This window comes from Prosopis cineraria, unplaced genomic scaffold (genome assembly GCF_029017545.1).
Source record: "Prosopis cineraria cultivar Desert tree isolate PC_DT_omini unplaced genomic scaffold, ASM2901754v1 PC6, whole genome shotgun sequence".
Taxonomy (NCBI): Eukaryota; Viridiplantae; Streptophyta; class Magnoliopsida; order Fabales; family Fabaceae; genus Prosopis; species Prosopis cineraria.
The window spans coordinates 21,147,845-21,167,296 of NW_026555337.1; the positions used below are offsets into that span (position 1 = coordinate 21,147,845).

At 30.6% G+C, this 19,452-nt stretch overlaps 1 protein-coding gene across 1 annotated transcript; it reads left to right on the forward strand.

Moving 5' to 3' along the window:
* Window positions 1-5,124: 5,124 nt before the first annotated feature.
* LOC129313983 (WAT1-related protein At1g68170-like) lies at window positions 5,125-17,524 on the forward strand. The gene is made up of 5 exons (XM_054957364.1): window positions 5,125-5,334; window positions 5,425-5,487; window positions 12,930-13,088; window positions 13,187-13,338; window positions 17,392-17,524. The coding sequence occupies exons 1-5, from the start codon at window positions 5,125-5,127 to the stop codon at window positions 17,522-17,524; spliced, it is 717 nt and encodes a 238-aa protein (XP_054813339.1).
* Window positions 17,525-19,452: the final 1,928 nt, after the last annotated feature.

Genomic DNA, 19,452 nt, shown 5'->3' on the forward strand with positions numbered 1-19,452 from the left:
AGTCAGTATATCTCTCACTCTATTTGTCTAAATTGCTTGATTCTAGTTTTGAATTTATCACTATTTTCTTGGCTCTATTTTTTCTGTTTAGCATTTTCTTTAATTTAATCTTTTTCCTTTTGAAAAATTTTTTGGATTCTCATAAGGTCCTTTAGATGAATTTCTATTTCTCCAGAAATGTGGACCATTTTGTGAAAAATTATGGGAAGAATTGGGGAGGAATTTTGAACTGAAAATTTTATATAATTTTCCTACATGTCTCTTCTATATCTCATAAAAGTTTCATGGGAATTTCTCATGTGGACCTTCTGTTATAAAATTCACACGATCATTATCCCTAGAGATACATTTTCAGGATTTCCAAAATTTCAAGATTTTTCATTTCTATGATCTTATTTGCTCCCAAAAAATTTTCTTTAGCACTTTTCAAGCATTAATTCATGGAATTAGTGTCCTAGGACATATTTGACATACATTGAGGATAATGCATGGTTTAAGCATGGGGGGAGATCATAAAAATTAGTTTTCTTTTTGTTTTGTTTTGAAAAAAAAAATTGGAGAATAATAAAAATTCTATTTTGATTTGTCTTAGGAAATTAAAAATTTTGCTTTAGATTTTGGAATATGAACTTTTGAGATGATGTTGCCCTAATTTTTGTACTTTATGAAGCAAGTTTTCTATTAGAGTGTGTGCATTTGATTAGAAAAGCAAAGTTAGCCAACATGGAAGGAGCCTTCAACTAATGAGAGTTATGTCTTTAGTATTTGCACCCTCTAGAACTTGTCTTTCCTCTTAATCAAGGCTACATTAGTGCATTTGTTATAGGGAAGATGATTTTGGCATTCACATAAAAAGCATATGGACTTTTAGCTAACCTTAATGCGATTGATTATTGCAACCCTCCCCTCTATCTACTAGGTACAGGAGAAGATTAACTAAATCACCACGGTACTTAAATACATTGTTTGAAAAGCTTAGGCCTAAAACTCATTTTGTAAAATCATCAAAATCATAATATTTTCAAAGCATACATAGCAGAAACAAGTTGTAAGCACTCACATCAATTTATGCATGCATCACAAAGTACAAAATTAGGTCAAGTTATGGGTAACACACCGCGATAGACAACACCTTCGTCGGGCCACACAAGTTCAAATGTTTCATTGTCATTTAATAGGAAAAATGAAGAACTTCCGGCGTGCGTTGTTTTCACATATGATGTCCAACCGGATTGATTCAAGCGCCCACACGTAGCTTATCTCATAAGCTAACTAATGAGATAGGTTTGAATATGATCTAATGATCTGATCAAAATTTAGATACTCGGGTGTAAAAAGTCACTTTTTTATAAAAAAAATTTTGCACCTAAGCGCTCAAATTAATCCCATTGTCTCATTAGACCATTTCAAGCCTTAAACCAAGTCCAAAAGGACCTATTACACCTAATTTACCACATTTCATCACATATATGCACATATATATAAATTTGACTATTCAACAATCAATTTTCATATTTCACAAAATTTCACCACTTAGCATAAACTGACCCACTTGGTTATTTTCACTACAAATCACATCTATTTATAATCTGTTGGAACATCTTTATCTTTTTAGTTAGATGTGCACCTTCTTGAATTTGATGTTTCAATTTAGTGTTGGATTCAGCATCGTGGCATTTAATCTTAGCTATTTGCTTTTCAAATTTTGTACCAAAACTTTCATCCTCAACAATCTATCATGCATATTTAGTCCCATGATGTGCTTCATAGCAGCACCATTGGTCATATGCATACTACTATTGGTGTCGTTCTTCAATTATTTTCCTATGGTAGCCTTCGTGACATTGTTAATGCCAAACACATAGAGGTAGGGTGCCATAACAATTTTGGCACTGCCTGTATGGGCATTCATGGTAATATCCCATATAAAATCATGAATATATGAATTGAAAAATATCCTTCAATTATTTTGATATGATGATATGTGGTTTTAGGAAAGCTTGGGTTACTTTATGGATCTCCACTAGAAAAGTAACCTATGGAAAGGAGGTGGAATCAGATTTGGTATCAAATTCATGTAAAATAGGAAGGGAGAGGGGGAAGAAAGAGAAGAGAAAGGGGAAGAAAGAGAAAGAAAGAGGAGAAAGGTGAAAACTCTAAAAATTCTATTCAATATTATTCAAAACTGTAAATAAATGAAAACCCTATCTCTTTTTTCAGAGTTCTAAAATGATAAAATAATAATAAAATAATGAATCTAAATCTAAATCTTGAATCTAATTTAAAAAGATACTGATAGGATGATAATATCTTATTTTATTAAGCATAAATAAATCTAAGAGAAATGATAAAATAAAATAATAAATTTTAATTCTAATGGACAAATAATCCTTATTTCAATATATCTAATAGATAATCCTAATATCCTAAATAAATTCTAATTATATTAATTAACCATTATCCCAAATTTTATCATTATATCTCAAACTTATTTTTTTAAATAAAAATTTAATCTTTGACTTTAAAAGAAAATCACAGAAATATATTAAGAACAAAAAAATGAATATTTCAATAATTGATAAAATTTAATTTTTTTAAAATAACTTTGAAGTATTAGTTTTAAAATATCAACTCACAATCTAAAAGTATTGGATATGTTATTAAAAATTAAAATTTTTTAAAATTAAAAAATAATATTTTAATATTTTATAAATATATATCAAAAAAGTATTGATAAGTATGGATATCGTACATGGACGATTTGAAATATACGTGCTTCATCTGCTTGTTGATAATCAGTGGGCCCTACAAAGATCAATTTACTTTCCCTTTCATGCACGCTCTTTTATATTGGATTATTGGCCCTTCGGTTTAAATGTATAAATACATGCTAACAAATTAGTTCAGCCATTGCCAGTCTGAAACGGTAAAGTAATTATTTAAAAGTAAATTATTTCTTTTTTGAATAATTTATATCGGGAGTACGGTGTATGAAATTGACGAGAATAAGATCTCGAAATTTGGGCTCCTTGCAAGTATCAAAATAGGAAATAAACACTTTTGTGTCAATGGCAATGGCATCATGGTGGTTTTGAGCGAACACCAAGGCCATATTAACTCATGAACGCAAGATTTTCCCCGCAATAGTCTTGAGAGTTTTGAAAACCGTCGTCCCCAAACCCCTTCTCTTCCATTCTGAGGCGGCCGAGTCCCCCCCCCCCCCACCCCAACAATCCCCCCCCCGAACAATTTGATTGGCCCTTAAAAAAGTTTTAAATTTTTTTTATTTTACTTTTAAAAAAAGTGAAAGTTAATATTAGCCTTCCATATTTTAAACATTTTTCATTTCTGCCCTCCCATATGTTCTTTTTTGGATTCGTGCTTGCTTAGGGTGCGAATCCTCCCCATTTCGCGCACCTTGAAGAGAAATCAGTAATAAGTATTCACTCTGATTAAAAATTGAGTTTCATCTTAATAAAGTAGTTATCTATTTTTAAATTAATTTTATCTTTTTAAATTTACTCCTATTAAATACCTTATAATAAATATAAAGTCATTCATTAATATGGGCACTTTTAAAAAAACGATGATTATACATCAAAAAACTACAAAAGCCTTATATTTTTTAATAGAGAGAGTAAGTACTTGCTTTCCTTTCCCACTAGAACCATGTTGCTAGCTTTTGAACTGATTCAGAGACTTGTTAGCCATTTGTAGAACTTGGCTAAATGACTATGATTTGAACTTTAATTCAAAGAACCAGCAAATTCTTAACCGCAGTATCTTTAAAAAAGCTGAATTTTTATTTTACAGATAATCCTTTGAGTATGACAACGAGAATCCTGCTGGTAATCCCAGTTTCTTCAATCCTGGGAATTACGATCAGAATAGTAGCACTAGTTTGTTAAGATTTTTATATTTTAATATTCAAAATTGGTGGGTGATAAAAAATCTAGGTGATACGAGAGACAAACAAGCCATTAGTGAGAGTGGATGAAGGGGATCCATTAGCACGTGTCAAACAGTCACGTGAGCCGTTTGCACTTTCCACATTCACATACGGAAACGATGACGTCGCTTCCCCACCTCCTTCCTTCTTGGAAATTCTACGTTTGTCTTCAGTTCCGTCTATGTTCGGTGCTCAGCAACATCAACCACAAAAACTTAGGATCATCGAAATTAATTTTTTTAATCTTAATTATATATTTACTAAAATAAAAATTTATAAATTTTGTTGATAAATTTGTTCATCATTAATTTGGATAATACTTATCTAACTTGGATGGTCCAATGCAATATTATATTATAATTTTTATAAATTGACTATTTACATGTATTCTAGACAATATAAATTTAATATTAAATTTTTATTTGCAAGGTCCATATTAAAATTTTTATTTTTTTATTTTAATAAATACAATATTTAAAAATAAAATATATAAACTTTTAAATAGAACTTTTAAAAAATATTTTTTAAAAAATAACAAATTAAAAATTAAAAATTTGTATTATAAAGAATACATCTGTATAGTTAATATGTAAAAATATAAAAAATTTAATATTAAATTGAGCCTTTTAAATTAAATATAGATCAGATTAGCCATGAAAGGATTTATTAAAATTTTTCTTTATAATTTTTATAAATTTTTATTTTAAAAACTATAAAATAAAATTATTAAATTAATTCTTTAAATTTGGCTCATCGAGATTGAAAATCTAAATCGCCCAAATTGTACCATGATGAGCAAGGTGATAAGCGCCGAAGATAGATCCGCTTGGGCTCCTCATTTTCTTCGTAAATGTCCTCTTAACCTTCACTCTCACTCTTATCTGATACTTTATTGATACTGATACAGGCTAGTTATGTCTTTATAAATAGTTAGCAGGGACTATTTTGTATTTTCACTGGTGTTGCCCTAGACTACCCTTTCCCCTCCTGTTTCCATTCTGCGACGCATCGGTCTCCAATTTGCGACGCATCATTATGACACACAAGGCGCGTTCATTCTCTTAACCTTCCCCCTCACGCTTATCACACACAACAATCAATATCCATTCTTCATTCTCTCTCCCTCTCCCCCTAACCAATTCTTCTCGCAAGCAGTAGCGCCGGTGGTTGTGACGATGACGACGACGACGACGACATCAGATGTCTGTAATGTGGCGGTAGGATTGAAGCCGATGTTGTTAATGGTGATGATAGCGCTCGCGGCTGTTAATGTGCTCTACAAGCTCGCCGTCAATGACGGCATGAACCTAAGAGTTTTGGTTGCCTATCGCTTTCTCTTCACCGCCGTTTTCATGGCTCCCCTTGCTCTTGTTCTGGAATGGTCGGTTTCGTCTTATATCTAACAATAGTTTCAATGAATATTTATTTGTGCCTTGTTTTTCATTAAATAATGATGAAAGGTAAACCAATTGCAGGAACAAGAGACCAACGATGACTTGGAAGATACTGTTTCAAGCCTTTCTTTGTGGTTTATTTGGGTAAATATATCAAATTTGGGTGCGTTTCTGCTTTTCTGTTCATATTGGAATAACTAGCTAGTTTAAATATAATATGTTCATTTGGCATATTATATGGGAGAAATATAATTTTTATCAGATGTATAAAATACCAAAAAATTATAAAATGATTCTTTTACTTTTAATCACCAAAAGAAAAAACCTCCCCGCATAAAATTATACTTCTAAAAGCATCTAATTGTTAATTTTCTTATTAACTCTTTATATAGTTAACTAATAAATAAATAAAAAGTTCATACGTATCCTAAATATATCTTCCAATTGAACCAATGGGAAACCAAATAGGAATAGTTCATAATAACTTGACAAAGAATGATATCAAAGGCTATGTAATGGCACTACTAAAATATGAAGGAGTTATTTAATAGACAGCCCTAAATTTGGCAAAGCCCTTTGTCTTCAACACATAGTATAGAAAAATAAATAGTAGGGAAGAAAAGAAAATAGACTCAATATAGTACCAATGCGCATAAGCTTGTAATGTTCTAATTGGATTCAGTCCAAGTCTAAACTCATGAGCTAGCTAGCAACTAGTCTATATTCACAAAAAGAGAAAATCAGATAAAGCACATATGTATATGTATATGTATATGTGGATGTATATGTATATATAGTTTCCCTAAAAATGATTGTTTTATGTAATTCGACCCTTATTTAAATGGTTCAGGATTGGACCTTTAAACCCTTGCCGTTAACAAAAATTAAACTTAACCGTTAATTGACTATAAAAAATCTCAAAAATTATAGAAAATGATTCAAATTAAGTTTACAAAAAAAGATCAATAAAATTTTGGTCTTGTTCTATCACGCCCCAAAATAGGGGGTGACCGGCATAGGATGTGAATCACATCATACATATCGTAAGCCATAAAGTCAAGGTTTATTTTATTTAATTAAAATGTACTCAGTTATTCACTAACATTTTAATACTATTGATACTAATCATTATAATAATTATTTTAATATTTTGTAAAAATTTTGACAGAACCTCCTCTATAAATAGTATCTCTCAAAAATTTTGTATCACCAAAATTTTCCTTAAACATTATATCAATCAAGAGCTCGACTCCTTCCACCAGCAGACAAAATGTATAATAAACTAAGGATTCTAATTATAAGTTATTTGGAGCACCTAATCATATATCTCATGACATAACACATAAATTTCATATTTACATCCATAAGGCATATTTACAGAACAAGCCTTCATTCTATTCTGCAAACATCCATCATTGGTAAGTAAGACGTATAGTGTCAATTATGCTATCTGAGACCAAAATAATTTTTCAATGAATAACGTCCCAACAATAAATAATTTAACATGAATAAATAGAAAAGTTTAAAATAATCATATAAGTTAAAGAAACAATAATTTTCATAAAAAAATGTATAAACTTCAGAATAAAATGGTTCTATAAAATTTTGAATAAAATCTTAAACCATTGAACTATTATAGCAAATATTAATATCACTTGATTTTAAGAAGTTACATAAATGAAATAAAGACTTGTAAATAAATTACTAAATAAAAACTAATGGAGTATAAATCATCAAATAATTGGATTCTTAATTATAGAAACTTATTAGAATAATTAACAAACGTGGGCACACAGTCCATGAGAATAAATAACCAAATGTGGCTTGTACTATGAAGACAAACGTGGACACACAGTCCATAAGAGTAAGTAAGCAAACGCAGTCAAAGCCACGAAACAAATGTGAATTCATAGTCCACATGCTAACCAAACGGGGCTCAAAGCCACGAAATCAAATGTGAGTACAATGCTCATGAATAACCATCCCTCTGTTCCATGTGCGTTGGCATCATACGGGGCTAGCATCTCCTATAAGCACTTTGCTAACTAGGTGAACCATGGCGCGCTAAGGGATAGCGGAACTGCCGTTAGCAACTAGTGTTCTGTACAAAGTTCCCTTCAAATCCATTTTATAACATGCAAGAAAATCATCACTTTCATAATAAAATTTTCATTTTCAAAGTCAAACTTGCATGAATCATTCTCTGTATCAATTCAATGTTTGATAGAATAAAATCTCATAATCAAAGTCAAAACTTATATTTATTAATTAATTAAAATTTCAAAACTAATAAAGGTAATTTCACAAAATAAAGAAGTTTAATAAACAAACTATTCAATAACCACATCATCGTTACTAAAACAATTTTGCAAACAAATGTACTATTATAATAAAGGAAATCTTTATTGAAAAATCAATCGGGACGCTATCTACTTACCTATAATATGCCCAAGTATCATAATTCATTTCTTAAAACTTCAATCAACTCTTCCTTCCTCTTAGCATTCTCTTCAATATAATGAAAGATTTAATGGCCTTACTTTAGTTAAATAAGTTATTTTCCAATATTGAAAACACTAGTAAATTGGTTTCAAATCATTATAATTTAATCAACCAAGTCTTAATTTCTTCCATCCTTTTAATACTTTACGTGCCTACTTCCCCATCCAACAAATTGCTTATACTTTAATTTGTTTTCCCAACCATTCTTTGAATTATGTAACTAAACATTAATCAGGGTGCGTATAAACATATCTACACACACACACACCCCCACATTTACTCTCTCAAGTCATCGAACATCTTTCATGCATTATAAGATTAAATAATTAAACAACAGTAATGTTTGTAAGTATCAACCATATGACTCTCAAGAGCTTAGCTAATCAATTCTTCCTTAAATCTCAAGTTAATGCATCAATAACCTATACCAAGTATGCTTATAAAAAAATTAGTGAAAATTTAGAAAAATACATATTCAAGTAGACTCCACCTAATAGACATTTCATCTAACAACTTGTAAACATCAAATCTTAACCTATAATTCCAAACTAATTTCTTATCAAATATCATTCTAACATTTTCTATGTTAATTTCAAGTTTATCAAACTTCTAGAAATAAGAATTTTAACAATAATTAGTTCAAATATGAAAAGGTTACCCACCTTGCCACTTACAATAATCAAAGGGCTTAAAGCATAGTTTCCTATTGAAAATTAAAGTTTCAACTGGATCACACTCCACCTATTCTCCTCTGCCACGCTCAGGAGCAAGAAATAACTAATTGCAACCCCAATCAAACAATACACACGCACACACAATTGGCGAAGGAAAAGAACTGAATCTCCTACCTTGAACCTACGATGTGAGCAGAGAAGGAGGAGAAAGAACCTACGACACTGCACATTGAAGGGGGAGAAGAACATTTGATGCATCCTTTCACAGCATTGAAAACAGAGGAGGAAGAACTGAAATTCAAAGCCCACACGCACACCAAACAACGTCACAACAAGAAAGTGGGAAGCGATTGACATCGCACCTGGGAGAACTCACAGCCAAACTCCTCACAGCGACGGACAAAGCTTCTAGACTCATCAACAATGACGACAGATGGGAATATATAAAGAAGACGGAGAAGATGGACGGAGAAGATAGAGAAGCTTGACATTTCTAGATCCAGGATTTCTCTCCCTCTCTCCCCTCGTGCTTTGTTCTTGACCGACAAAGGAAAGGAAATTTAAAGAGATGAAGTTTATTAGAAAAATTACAAGAAACCCAATGGATATTTTCTAAAATCGCACAAGAGGTAAGGGCATTTTGGTAACTTCGTTCAATGCCAACAAAAAATGAAATTTCCTTTAATATAGGTAAGATTCGAACCCCACACCTCCAAATAACAACTGACATAGTTTCCACTGAACCATTACTCCCTATTTATTATATAACTAAAACAATAAAATAAAATATCAATTGAAAAAAAAAATTTAATTTATTTATCATTTCATTTATCTTTTTTTTTAAAACTTTTTTTAGGGCTATTACATGTTCTGTAATTTTGATTTTATTTACTATTATTTTTTATTAGTTAACAGTCAAAATTAATTTTTCTTAACACAGGAGTGTATGACTTACTCATTAATTTCTTTTTTAAAAATATTCTTACAATTTCTTACCTTGGAATTTCCAAACTCAAAATATAATTGCGAATATGTTGGCAAAAAAAATCTAATTGCAAATATAATGGTAAACAATTACTAGTTTGAATCTATATATATATATATATATGTATCGTATTTATCTACTAAAAGAAGTTATTCTTTCCTCAACAATGGTTTGCTTTTTTTCTTTTATAAGTTTTTTTTCTCTAGACATGGTTTGTTTAATATTATTCTGTGACAAATAAATTAAATAAAGTAACTAATATTATGATGATATATAAATTGTTATATACGTGGAGGATCATTGTCGCAAAACTTATACATGGAAGCACTGGCTTTAACATCAGCAACATTTGCTACAGCGATGGCCAACCTTGTTCCAGCCATCACCTTTATAATGGCTGTTTGTTTTCGGTGAGTGTCCTTGCGTTTAGAACTTTCTTTCTTCTTTTTTTATTTTAGCACAATTTCTTATATTTTTTAGTCCTATCCTTCATTTCTCATTGTTCTTTTCTCACAAATATATAACTTTGATTAATTAGGTTTAAACATTGAGCACCTTTCCGATTTCATGCCCACATAAATTTCCTTCTTTTATGGTTCTTTGTGTGAACCTTTTTCTTTTTTCCTCCAACCAACTTTCCTGCAATTTGAGGAAATGCAATTCTTGGTTACTAAATGTTTAATTCATTATCAATTCAATCCCTGAACTTTGCAAAACAATTTAATCCTTACAGTTTCTTAACTCAAAACAATAATTTTTTTTATTCACTACAACTCATTCTCTATATTTCTTTAAATCAATAAACTAGAGGAGCTAAATCAATAATTGAGCGAATGTTTAAAGAGTAAATTAAATTTCTACACAATACTATCACCACAAATTAGCGTATGAAAATTACAAATCATGACTTATATTATAATGACTTATTTATGGAATTATGATGAATAGCTTGGAAAGTCTGGGTTTACGAACAGCATCAAGAAAAGCCAAGATTGTTGGAACAATGATAGGAATAAGTAGGGCTATGATTCTAACATTTTTCAAAGGTTTAGAAATACACACATGCTCCTTCCACGCCACACTCATGCATCATCATAATGGACATGAGGTATCACTGCAGTCTTCCTTTAATAGTAACACACTCTTAGGTGGTCTTTGCACTCTAGGAAGCCACTCTAGAACTACTACAGAATACCCCCTTATTTGACAGTTATTTTAGAAATTATTTGATAGTTTTTAACCGTCAAGTAATGAGACGCCATATATTTATTTGACAGTTAAAAATTGTCAAATATTTTAGAGATTACTTGATGGTTTAAATAATCGTCAAGTAATCACTTAAATATTACCGTATACCACAGCAATATACTTGACGATTATTATGAAGTAACTGTCAAGTATTTAGTAATATTTGACGGTTATTTCGAGACAATCATCAAATATATTTTCACAAATTCTGTGTGCCAAATACTTGATAACTGTCAAATAAGTATGCATACTTGACGATTATTTTGAAATAACCATCAAGTAAAGTTGTAGTTGACATTTCTTTCTAAATAATCGTCAAGTATTTATGATGGGTTTTTTTTTTTAAAATTTGGGGGCTCCTTTTCAAGTAGCCCCCTACAAATATAAAGCAATTAAATATATATACTAGCCAGCTAACAATAAAAAACAATTGAATCATTATTTATATTAAAATTACAATCCAAATATCTTTAATTTCCCATATCTACCAATACCCTAAACCCGATGCCATAAAAAATCTATAACTTTGCCTACTTTACAAGTTAAAATTCAAAATTAATTGGCCTCAAACATAAAATTGACCAAAAATAAATGTGTATACCAAAACTAATTGGGCCTAACCACTGCTGCTATTCACTTGCTAAACACGACCTGAGCTACCTCTTCAATGGTTTCCTCTATATGTGCAGCTGCATGCCTTAATTATACTCAATCAAGTTACCCAACAACAATTGATATAAAAATTTTATCCCAAAAATTCAACAGCATAATAGCTTAAAAAAAAGAGTTTTTCAAGTTTTGAACCCTCTTTTTATTCAAAAATTCTATCATTCACAAGTTCTCATATAATACTTATACCCAATCAAATTATCCATAGTAACAATTAATATAAAAATTTTATCCTATAAGTTCAATATAAGTCAATCATATCTAATTAAGTTATCCAACAACAAAATTAATCACCATCACCACAACAAGGGAAGCAAATTTTTAACAAATTCATATAATACCCAACAGTAAATTAATTTTCATATAATCTTAAATTTAATTTTGTAACTAACAAAGAATGAAAAACCAAAGCCTATATACATTCAATCACAAATCATAGTTCTAATGAACAAAAAATTCATATTCCAATTATTAATTCCAATCAACTCCCTAATTACAATTAATTGACAACAATACCACAAGGAAGAAGAATAGGCCAACTTACTTAAGAGAGGCAGAGCACGAGGATGAAGAAGAAAAGCAGGGGAAGGAGGAAAGAAGACAACTCGCATTTTGCACTGTTGAAAAGCAAGTAGGGGAATTTGAAGTCAGATTTACCCTAAATACTAAACTCAAAAATGAATTAAACAGATGAAGGAGAAATTAAACTTACATATGAAAAATAGAGAACAAACCCAAAATGACCGAAATGAAGACTTCGATGAATGAACAACACACAAACCCCAAAAAATGGAACCCATGAGCAAAACCCATGAAGAATCGAGTCCAAATTTGTGTTCTTGGGCTGTTTTGGTGACAGAAAATGATTTTCAAGCACTCTGGGTGTGTTTTCAAAAATGTTCGAGTTGCAAAAATGTGAAAATGAAAGGTTCTAGAGCGTAAATTTAAAAGGCAATACTCGATGGTTATTTCCTAATAACCGTCAAGTATTCCTTACTTGACACTTGTTATTAAATAGCCGTCAAATAAAATGCAGCCATACTTGACGGTTATTAATAAACAAGCATTAAGTAATTGTTATTTTTTTATTTTTTCATTTAAATCATATATTTGATGCTTGTTTACAAATAACCATCAAGTATACCAAAATATACTTGGCGGTTATTAGCAAACAAGTGTCAAATATATTTATGAAAAATTCAAATATGGGATGCAGATATATTTGACGGTTACGTCAATATAACCATCAAATATGTACTAAATACTTGACGGTTATTTTAAAACAACTGTCAAGTATTTACCGCCTTTTTTATTTGTTTTTTTACACTTATAACTGTTAAATATAAGGTGTCATATTTAGATTATTCTGTTGTAGTGTAGTTATGCTCTATGGCTTATTATTCAGGTCTGCTTTCTCAATATGTGATCATTTTACTTCTTTTACTTGTCATTTTTCATTTCATTACATATTAAACATATTTTTTCTTTGGGTTATTGCATTAATACAGACAAAGATGAGTGAAAGTTACCCATGTCATTACTCTAGCACAGCTTTGATGAGTGTGGTTGTAGGAATCATATCTATTGTTTTTGCTCTCTCTCTTGAAAGAGATATGACTCAATGGAAGTTGTGTTGGAATGTTAGGCTTCTTACTGTAGCTTACTCGGTATATATGTCATTATTGTTCATATTAATATGAGAATTTTTTTTGGATTAATCAATTTTTGTTAGTGTGGTGAATTTTAATTATAATAATGAACATAGGGAATAGTTGTGTCTGGTGTAATAGTAGTGGTGATGGCATGGTGTATGCGTATGAGAGGACTTGCTTATGTATCTGCTTTCAATCCTCTCATGCTTGTCTTTGTAGCCTTGACTGGTTATTTCATGTTAGATGAGAAGCTACATCTTGGAAGGTACATCTTTTGCTTGATTTTATAAGATTTTTCTTTTTTACATAATTTGATCCTTTTCTTTTGGCTAGCTATGTAATTTGATGTTATAATATAGGATGTTTTAAAAAATAATGATTCATTAATAAAGCTTATTCTAAAATAATGATTCTTTCTTGCCTTCACTCTAATAAAAAAAATTAGATTTCAAATTATATTGTTAATTGATTTTATTGATATTTATAATTTTAAAAAATAATTTATAAAATGAGATTGAGAGAATAAACACTTACATTTGTCCTCACTTGCAAGCTCACAAACACATGCCCACCACATATGTTTGCTTTCACAAACACTTGCTACTGCTATTTGTTCTAGTTAGTGGCACAAATGCACATTATATACAATAACTTACTTTATGATTTATGATTTTTTACCACAAATTTGCAGTTTAATTGGAGGGGTGTTGATAATATGTGTATTATATGGAGTTCTATGGGGAAAAAGTATAGAGGTGAATCAACTTGTTGCGTCTCATAGCCTTTAAGAAATTATAGCAAGATCTCCACAGAAGATGAATGTATTCCTCATAACAAAAATAATAGTAATGATATTGAAGTTGTTAGAGATAGTGAGATCTCCCATCAATCTTAAATGCAGCAGCTAGTTGAGAGGATTATTTTCGCGGCCGGTCTTTAATGTAAAACTTCAATTTACCTTATATTCCAAATTTATAACTTTTTTTTCCCAGACTATATCCCTCTATTCGATTTCGTCACATAGTAAATGGGGATTTTCATTATTATGGGTAGTTTCCAATGCAAATGATCAAATATTCAAATGGGATATTTAAGGAAAATCAACAAAAGATTTACAAATAATTTAATTTTGCATTATCAATCGCCTCGTTTTACATTATATATAATATCAAAGACTTTTACTTGATAGAATGAAATTTCTTGGGATTACCTGATTCATCATTTATATACCTTTTTATGATTTAATTTCAGAAAAAATATATTCTAATATCATAATTTATGTCTATATAATTACCAAATTAAAAACAAATTTTAAAAGCCAATAAGCTACTTTAAAATAATATATATATACACATAATTGTTAACTTCAACCATGATAACCTTTTTAACAAACCTGTATTTTTTTATATTAATAAAATTGACTCTTTTTTGGCAAAAAATAAAAACCTATATTTTGTCCCTTTTATTTTCTTCCTTCAATTAGCTTTGGGCTTCCTGCAATTGCAGACAATATTCATCTTAGAGAGTCATATGGGCCAATTTATTTCTGCTGCATGATTTTTACTCCCTAAAGTTTTGATGGTGAAGCCCATGAATAGAATAGATTAAACAAGGATACTTTGCTTAGAGAGTATTGATTAAGCATTTTTAAACTAGTTATAGAACCCATCATAACATAAATTCATAATTTATTGGTCAGATTATGGTTGAACTAGTTCTAAATATATTTTTATTTATTTTTAATTTTATATATTAAAATAATATTATAAAAATCAACAATAATAGATCCCATAAGCATAGTATTTAAATTTTGAGAAGTCAAGTCATGGGCTTCATAGTATTTAAATTTGTATCCAATGATTAGAGAAGTTGGAGAGAGTAATTAAGTCACATGTAGAGTAGTAAAGTTTAATTAGAAGAAATTAACAAGTGTTGGGCCTAATAGAAGGAGCTATAGTTTCCTAAACATGATGTTTCGGATTCAAGTTCATGTGAATATGGAAACATCTTTGAGATGGCTACAATCAATTGAACTTGACAATATTAGAATTAAACTTAGATAGGAAACCATTTAAAAAATAGCTCAAAAGAATAAGGAAGATGAGATAAATTGAGGGAGGAATAAGTAATAACTAATTAATATATAGAGAAGCAAGGCTAGCGTAGAAACTTAGCCCTTAGCCCTTTCATTTTTTTGTATTATACATCATGGAGAGATTGGGTCAACTCATCAAACATCATTGTGAGATACAGCTTTGGAACCCTTGAAGATTACTACTTCAAGGCCATTTTTATCTCACCTCTTTTTCGCTAATGACCTTTTCCTTTTTCTCTTCTCAAGCCTCAATTGAGAACATGATGATTATTAGAGACAATGAGAGGTAATATATGCTTCGTTGGACTCGCTAGCTATTTTTGTCCTAACTTGAAGAGAGCCTTGACATTGATCTCCATTCTTAGTTCAGGCTTGCATGTTAAGCACTCCAAATTTAGATGAATAATGGTCACTTTCAGATATAACTTTGATTTCTCAAGATGGCCTTTATTTTTGCTGCATTTCAGTATATAGATGATGTGTTGCCTTGTGATAGATGGTCTTTGATGGAAGTGCAATGTCAGGACTACAGAGGAATACCAAGAGTGCTTGAATCTCTAATTTTAGTCCTCGAGCTTCATTTGTAGCACTCTTTTATCAACAGGGAACATATTCAACATTTCCTTTTCATTTTATTTTGGGGAATAGTCCATATAAAATAAAATCTGATGACATGTAACTTGAACAACTTTATGCAACGATGCAACCCCAAACTAATTATGTATTAACCTATACATATAATATAAATATTATATATATAATTATTATTAAATATTTTTTATAAGTTTGATTAATCTTTTTTCTTAATTAAAAAATAAATTACATTTCAATTCTAGTAGAAGTAATATTTAAAGGTAAAAATAAAGTACAAAAACATTTTATATATTTAGAAATTACTTAACTATTAATATTAATTAGTATCTTTGATGAAAAATTACTATTATTTAATTTTATTATTTTTAAATTTACTCTCAAAAGTGGGCTTTGATATTATTTTAGAGTAGCAATATTTAAAAAAGTCATCAAACACAAATTTATTGTATCTCTAATGTGGCTTTTAATTCTTGTGTTCACTACATATATGTACATCTATGGTGAAATTTAGTTTTTGTAGTGCGCGCGCGGCACACACTCACATATATATTAGTGATCTAGAGTATATTCTATAGAAGTAAAAATCAAGTAACTGACGAAGAATGTATTTGACATGTTTAAAAATAAAGGATTAAATTATATCTTGTGATGATGCATGTGTATTAAATGCATATTAGAAATTTTCTTTTGCCAAATTCAATATTGAATTAAACATTTGTTTAATAGAAGTGGTAACAAACTTAAAACAGCACGGCTAACTACATGAAGCATTTTCTGTGTAGACTTTATCTAGTCTCAAAAGAGATTTAAAAAGAAATACCACACGCCTAAGTTTAAAAGAAAATTATCTTCATTCTGCAATCAAAATCAACTTAGGAAAATTCAAAGTTCCCTAATTCACCTCCATTTCCATCCCAAGATTTCTCTACAATATTTTAGCCATGGCAACTTACTCCATTGGGTTATGACTTCCTCTTAGGCTTTATATAAAACACCTTGCATGCATCACTTCCAAACTATTTAATAAGGCTTTCTTTTTTTTTTTAATTCAATCCTTCTCTTACCCAACAAATGTCTAAGCATCTATTATTAAATTCATCATACACTCACAAAAATCTCTAATTCCAATTCCAACTTTCCTCCAGGAGAACAATTACCTACCATATAATTTAATTATCAATATTGTTACAACAAAAATATCTTCTATCAAGCATTTAACCGAATACGTTAGTTGCTGACCATTAATTTATGTAATTTATGCTTAGCAATGTTCGCTCGGCTTATCATCTAATTCAAGATTCCATACTCACAATCACAAGCTGTTTCACTCAATTTATTGCCATTACTTCCACCGTTTTCTCTTTTATCCAAGAAACAAGTCACGTGGTCAGCACTTTGGGAGATTTAATCACACTTCATTTGGGATCACGATAGTTTCTGCCTCACACACATCATATACGCACGTTAAAAGGAAGGGGAGCGATACTCAATCCAAAATTTCATCAAACCACAGCAACACCTAGCACCAAAACATAACAAAGGAAGAAAGTTCCACCCACACCAAGAAAGCGACGTGAACAAGGGAAAGAATTTTGGCAAGGCCAATGATGCTCTGCATACGAGAAGCAGAGCTGGAAGAAGAGGACACTTCTGTGCAAACAAGGAGGTGGAAGCAGAAGAAGATTCTCACGCACACAGAGCAACCGCACAGAACAAGGTCAAAGAGAACAACAGCGGAGTAAGGGAGAAGGAGAAATCGTGATCTGGACCTCTAGCATGGCAACGAACGGCAGACTCAGCCACCCACGCTGGTGACAAGCTCTAAACGAAGGAGGTGGAGGACGAAGAGTTTGAAATTTCTCCCTTCTCTCTTCTGGTGTATATTGTGAAAAAGAAGAGGAGGAAGGGAGAAAGCTATTTGATGGTGAATGAGGGCACAAAGGTAATTTCATCATGAAGCCATGATAATAATAAAAAAATATCCTTCTCTTGGAAAGATTTGAACTTGGGTCCTAAGTAACTTCATCCATAATCATTTCCATTAAGCCACCAATTCATTCTTGGTAAGCTATACCTGAACTTTATAAAAATACAATCAAAATACTTTATCATTAATTTTAATCTTTTTTATTGTTGTTAATTTTAATCTTATTTAAATTCTTGGGTTGCTACATATTAATTTAAATGTAAGTCAATTTTTTTTCTGGGTCATTACAAGCACTTACTGATATTTACTTTTTTATTTTATTTTAAACTAGTGTATTTTATTCATTTTATCAAGATTCATTAGTATTAGAAAAGTCTCAAGATATTTGAGAAGAATTATGGCATTTCACGAGTGATAGGTAGTATCGCTTGCCTTCAAAATTAAACTAAAGCTAACCCTAATGTAATATAGGGCTAACCCTAGGTCATCTCTCAAGGAATGATTTTAAGCCTAATTTAAAGTTATCTAGTGAAATAAATCACCCAAAGTTTGAAGTTGATTAACTAATTGCTAGCCTAATTATCTAGTGAATTAAACTAGAAAAATAATCCTAATTATAAATGAAGTCGCTTCCTAATTTAAGTAGAAACCCTAGGGTATTGCTAATAGTAGACTCCTAGCCCTTTAATTAATTATGGCAGCTCACTTAAGTCTCTTTCCTTGGCTGAAAAATATATTTACTTAAGACAACTGTCTCAAGCATCCTAGCTTCACTAATTCAATTTTCTAAGTGCCATTAGAAGCCCCCTAGTAACCTTACTGGCTTAGCTCTAAAATTAACTAAGTGTTTAGTTAAAATTTATTCCTATATATCACTTTCCAAAGTTGTACCTAAGCTCAAAACTATAAAAACTCAAGTAACTCATCAAGTATTCACCACACAATTACATACTGAGCTAATACAAGATATTTTCCAAGTGAAATCACATATTACCATGTAAAAACACTAAGAGGACGAAATTTCAACAGCATTAAGAACTTGAAATTCAAGTAAACAATCTTGTTTCAATATTACAAATTACAAACAACTATGAAACTAAAGTCAAATTGAACCACAATTAACAATAGTCATAGTATTCTAATGAAATTGAAACAAGATGAAGAAATAGTTAAGCTTAGCTAGGTGAAGATTTCAAGACTTCTCTTCCATCAACTCTCCCCTAGGATTCCATGAAGAATCTAGCTAGAAAACATCAAGAAAATCTTGCTTCCTTTATGAACACCATGTGGCCGAGAGGTATGCTCCATAGTCTTGATGAATTGAGCTTCAATTCTTCCTCTAGATGCTTGGGGTGAGTTTGGCCATGATAAGGGAAGAGAATGGTGGAAGATTTGTGTCACACCCCAATACTAAGGGTATGATCATCATGAAACATGATGTGAACTCACATTCCATAAGCCTTAATTATTTAGAAATTAAGCTAAATTAGTGATATATGCAAGTTATATATAATAGTAAGGTTCTTAAAGTTTTTAGAGTTTTTGTAAAAACTTTGACAGAGCTTCCCCTATAATTTGGACCACCCAAAACTTTCACAACATCTACAGAACCTGCCAATCAAACCAACAAGGAGACTAACTCCATTCTAGTAATTTTCACAATAACAAAATAAAACTTGAATCCAACTATGGTGTGTGTGGAGCACTAACTTATACTTTACAAATACAAGATTTTACCAAAAAGAGTAATCACCATATACTTC